Source organism: Sitodiplosis mosellana, unplaced genomic scaffold (genome assembly GCF_009176505.1).
Source record: "Sitodiplosis mosellana isolate CC-2019 unplaced genomic scaffold, AAFC_SMos_1.0 Smas_scaffold_3553, whole genome shotgun sequence".
In the NCBI taxonomy this organism is placed as follows: domain Eukaryota; kingdom Metazoa; phylum Arthropoda; class Insecta; order Diptera; family Cecidomyiidae; genus Sitodiplosis; species Sitodiplosis mosellana.
Genome location: NW_022598795.1, coordinates 1623 through 4693, shown reverse-complemented (window position 1 = coordinate 4693; position 3071 = coordinate 1623). Strand labels below are relative to the sequence as shown.

The 3071-nt window shown below is 36.6% G+C and overlaps 1 protein-coding gene across 1 annotated transcript; it reads right to left on the bottom strand.

The window, feature by feature from the left end:
• Positions 1–938: 938 nt before the first annotated feature.
• On the bottom strand, positions 939–2812 carry LOC129571858 (late histone H2B.L4-like). The gene is made up of 3 exons (XM_055451728.1): positions 2579–2812; positions 1567–1808; positions 939–1449 (listed from the first exon to the last, which is right to left on the bottom strand). The coding sequence occupies exons 2-3, from the start codon at positions 1801–1803 to the stop codon at positions 1255–1257; spliced, it is 432 nt and encodes a 143-aa protein (XP_055307703.1). The 5' UTR covers positions 1804–1808; positions 2579–2812; the 3' UTR covers positions 939–1254.
• Between the last annotated feature and the right edge of the window lie 259 nt (positions 2813–3071).

Here is a 3071-nt window from a genome sequence, read left to right as displayed (position 1 = left end):
TCAATCATTTTCAATAAACACCAGCCAAGAAATGAGCAAAAAATGATGTTTTGAGTATAAACAAAAATCGCTGATTTTTCAGGTTTCCAAAAGAACTACAGAAATCGATAAAAAAAAATCTAGACGTGGTTTCGAAGAAACTAATGATGCAAAAGCGCTTGGTTTTTGGTCCTCTAAAACAAGCAATTGGAATTTCTTATGTGCAGAAACTTGTGTTGCACGGTGATATCATTTTTTTTATCTGAATTCTAACCAACAAAACCGAAAGATGTTTGGTAATCAATGTACTGATGCGCACAAAAAATGAGCGTCGCCGAAATTCCTTTGAATATCTATGCAAAATTTCGTTATTACTTACATGATATTCTCGAATGATTTTCTCTGCGACTAACACAATGCCCACGGATGAATTAAAAAAAAAAAATGTTTTATTTCAATGACTCAGCACTCAATGCTCGTATGCTGTGCGATGTGATCAAAAGCAGAATATGGAACGTGACGAAAAGAGCGACGCTTCTGCACGTCGGCTCCAGAAAAAATTGCACACTTACAATAGTTGCAACATCAAATCAAGTGATTTGCGTCGGTTCCAATACACATGAAAATGATTTACCCGTCGGTGTAATGACTAACGTACATCATGGCGTGCTGAGAGCGTTAGTAAAACAAGCCGACACGCACACCATAGTGTGCATACAACGACACACATTTACTCAAAGTGAGATGAAAATTCGCATTCAATTCGATTGTCCAGTCAGTACCATCGGTCAATACTAATATGATGAATCAATCAATTGAATTTTTCAGCGTCTCATTTACATGTTTGGACTTTTCTTTCAATTCACTCTCTGTAAATATATACATTACCTTATGCAGCATCAAAGCCAGATTTTTTCACCTGTTTCAAAAACAATATCTGTTGATAAAAATGCCAGCGGTTTCTTGTTGTTCTTTATTAAATCATTTGATGATTCACAAAACAACTGTTCTGAATCTATTTTTCTTCTTGAATATTTGATTGTTTGGTAACAACGAATAATATTTAATCAACGAATGGTATATTTAGAATTTTCTTTAACGGAAAACAAATTACGATCTACGCGAAAACAAATATGCTCTTTTTTGAATGTAACGAAAACATTTTGACGTTATAACGAGTACGAAAAGTGATGTTGTGAAAACGATGTTACTTTTGCGATTAATTTCACTCGCATGTTGATGATGAAATTGAATCGTGTGAACAAAGTAAGGCGTTTATTCATTGCTCTTGCTGTCGAGGTACTTTTGTACGGCTCGGGTACCTTCGTTCACGGCATGTACCGCCAATTCACCTGGCAATTCCAATCGGGTGGCTGTCTGGATGTGACGGCTGGTGATCGTTACTACCGCTTTGCCAGTCAATCGGGAGCCGCCTCGGTGTTTTTGGTCGATTTTGGCCAAATCGGATGCCTGCAAATTGATTAGACGTAATAAAAATCAGTTGAACATGGATTAATTATTTTCATGCCCAGGTTCAGATTTGAACACGAAATGTACAATTCTATTTAGCAAGAACACGTTATTTACCGCAATAGCAATTCGTTGGAACACATCGATCATGAAGTCATTCATGATGGCCATACCCTTTTTGCCGATGCTGATGTCGCGATGAACACTCTTCAAGACCTTGTGAATATAGTACTTGAAGTTCGAATCGTTGATCTTGGACTTTTTCTTCGTTATGTTTTTCTTCGCCGAATGGCTGCTGGAAACAACCTTCTTCACTGGCGACTTTCCTTTCGACTTTTTCTGTGAGCGTGCCATTTTTTTCTGAAATGCGAAACAAAAATGAAACGAAAAATGTTACTTGCTACGAAAATCGAATGTTTGATATATAATTGAAAAAAAAAATGAAAATCATATTTGGACGCAGTAAATTGTTTGTCAACGCTGAAGTTTGTTACAGAATTTTTTCCCGTTATTACACATCTCAAACCACACTGTGTTGTTTCGAATCGAATCGTGTTCGCTGCATGTAGCGACAGCGATAAGTTGACAAAAAAACACACTGTTCACTGGTTCATAATGCCTAATGCTTATGGAAAACAACTAACGGTGAAATCCTTGCCAAGCCAGTTCGTGTTTACGTATGAACATTGTGCATCATGCGTCGAATGATACTATCCGATTGAGCGCGCCAAAAATGTGCGTTGCACGAAAATATCCAAACATTTAATGCGACTCTTTTTTTCTACTCGAAACACTGGATGTCATCACATTGCTTAATGGAATGTTTTCGAGAAAAATAATGAACATTCACACCGATACTTTTATTCTAAATTTTCTTCTTTTCTTGAAACACAAGTTTATGAACAAAACCTGATGAAAACTGAATTTTCCTTTGGTAAATCTCGGATTTGGTTGAGATTGTCCTGATTTTGATTTTTATGTTTCCATCTTAAACTAATCACATGAAAAAAAAAACTATTAACCACAAAAAACGGGAAAAAGTAGCAATTACCGACCGAATTTCCACGATATTTATGCAAAATTCCGTTTTGGCGCGGCAAAAAATTAAAATTTGTTTTTTTTTACTTACATGACGAACGAAAAAACCAAGCCAATCACAAATTGATTTTAGTTGCTGCGTAATTATTTGAGCGCGTTGAGCTGTGTCTTGTGCACGAGCAAATTCTTAACAAACGAATGATTTCAATGTTCACAACAGCAGCACCATGCCGGATCATGTTGAGTTCAATCGTCGCACCGCGATGTATTTCGAACACAAACACAATCAACGTTTCAACGATGCTGGTTGCGAAATTCGGAGTGTTTCGCAGCGTTGTGCAAATGTATTAGTGTCACCATTCTTGTGTATGCACTTGTTCGAAAGGCTTCATTCGCCGAATATCGAAACATTCATCTGCCGTCCGAATTTGACATTTGGCAACAACAACACTTTATTCGATATAAACTGTACTAATTGTTCCCAATACGACCGATTTAGAATTACTTGACATTTTTAAATAGAATTTTTGGATTGAATGGGCAAGCGGAATAATGAAACGTAATTTTTTTGGAAAATGGAGAGC

What these genes read in the sequence shown, in the direction of transcription:
- LOC129571858 (XM_055451728.1), bottom strand. Translation starts at nt 1,803, where the DNA reads ATGGCACGCTCACAGAAAAAGTCGAAAGGAAAGTCGCCAGTGAAGAAG. An exon ending in TCCAACGAATTGCTATTGCG is followed by an intron (nt 1,450 to 1,566) that starts GTAAATAACGTG and finishes ATCAATTTGCAG; the next exon opens with GCATCCGATTTGGCCAAAAT.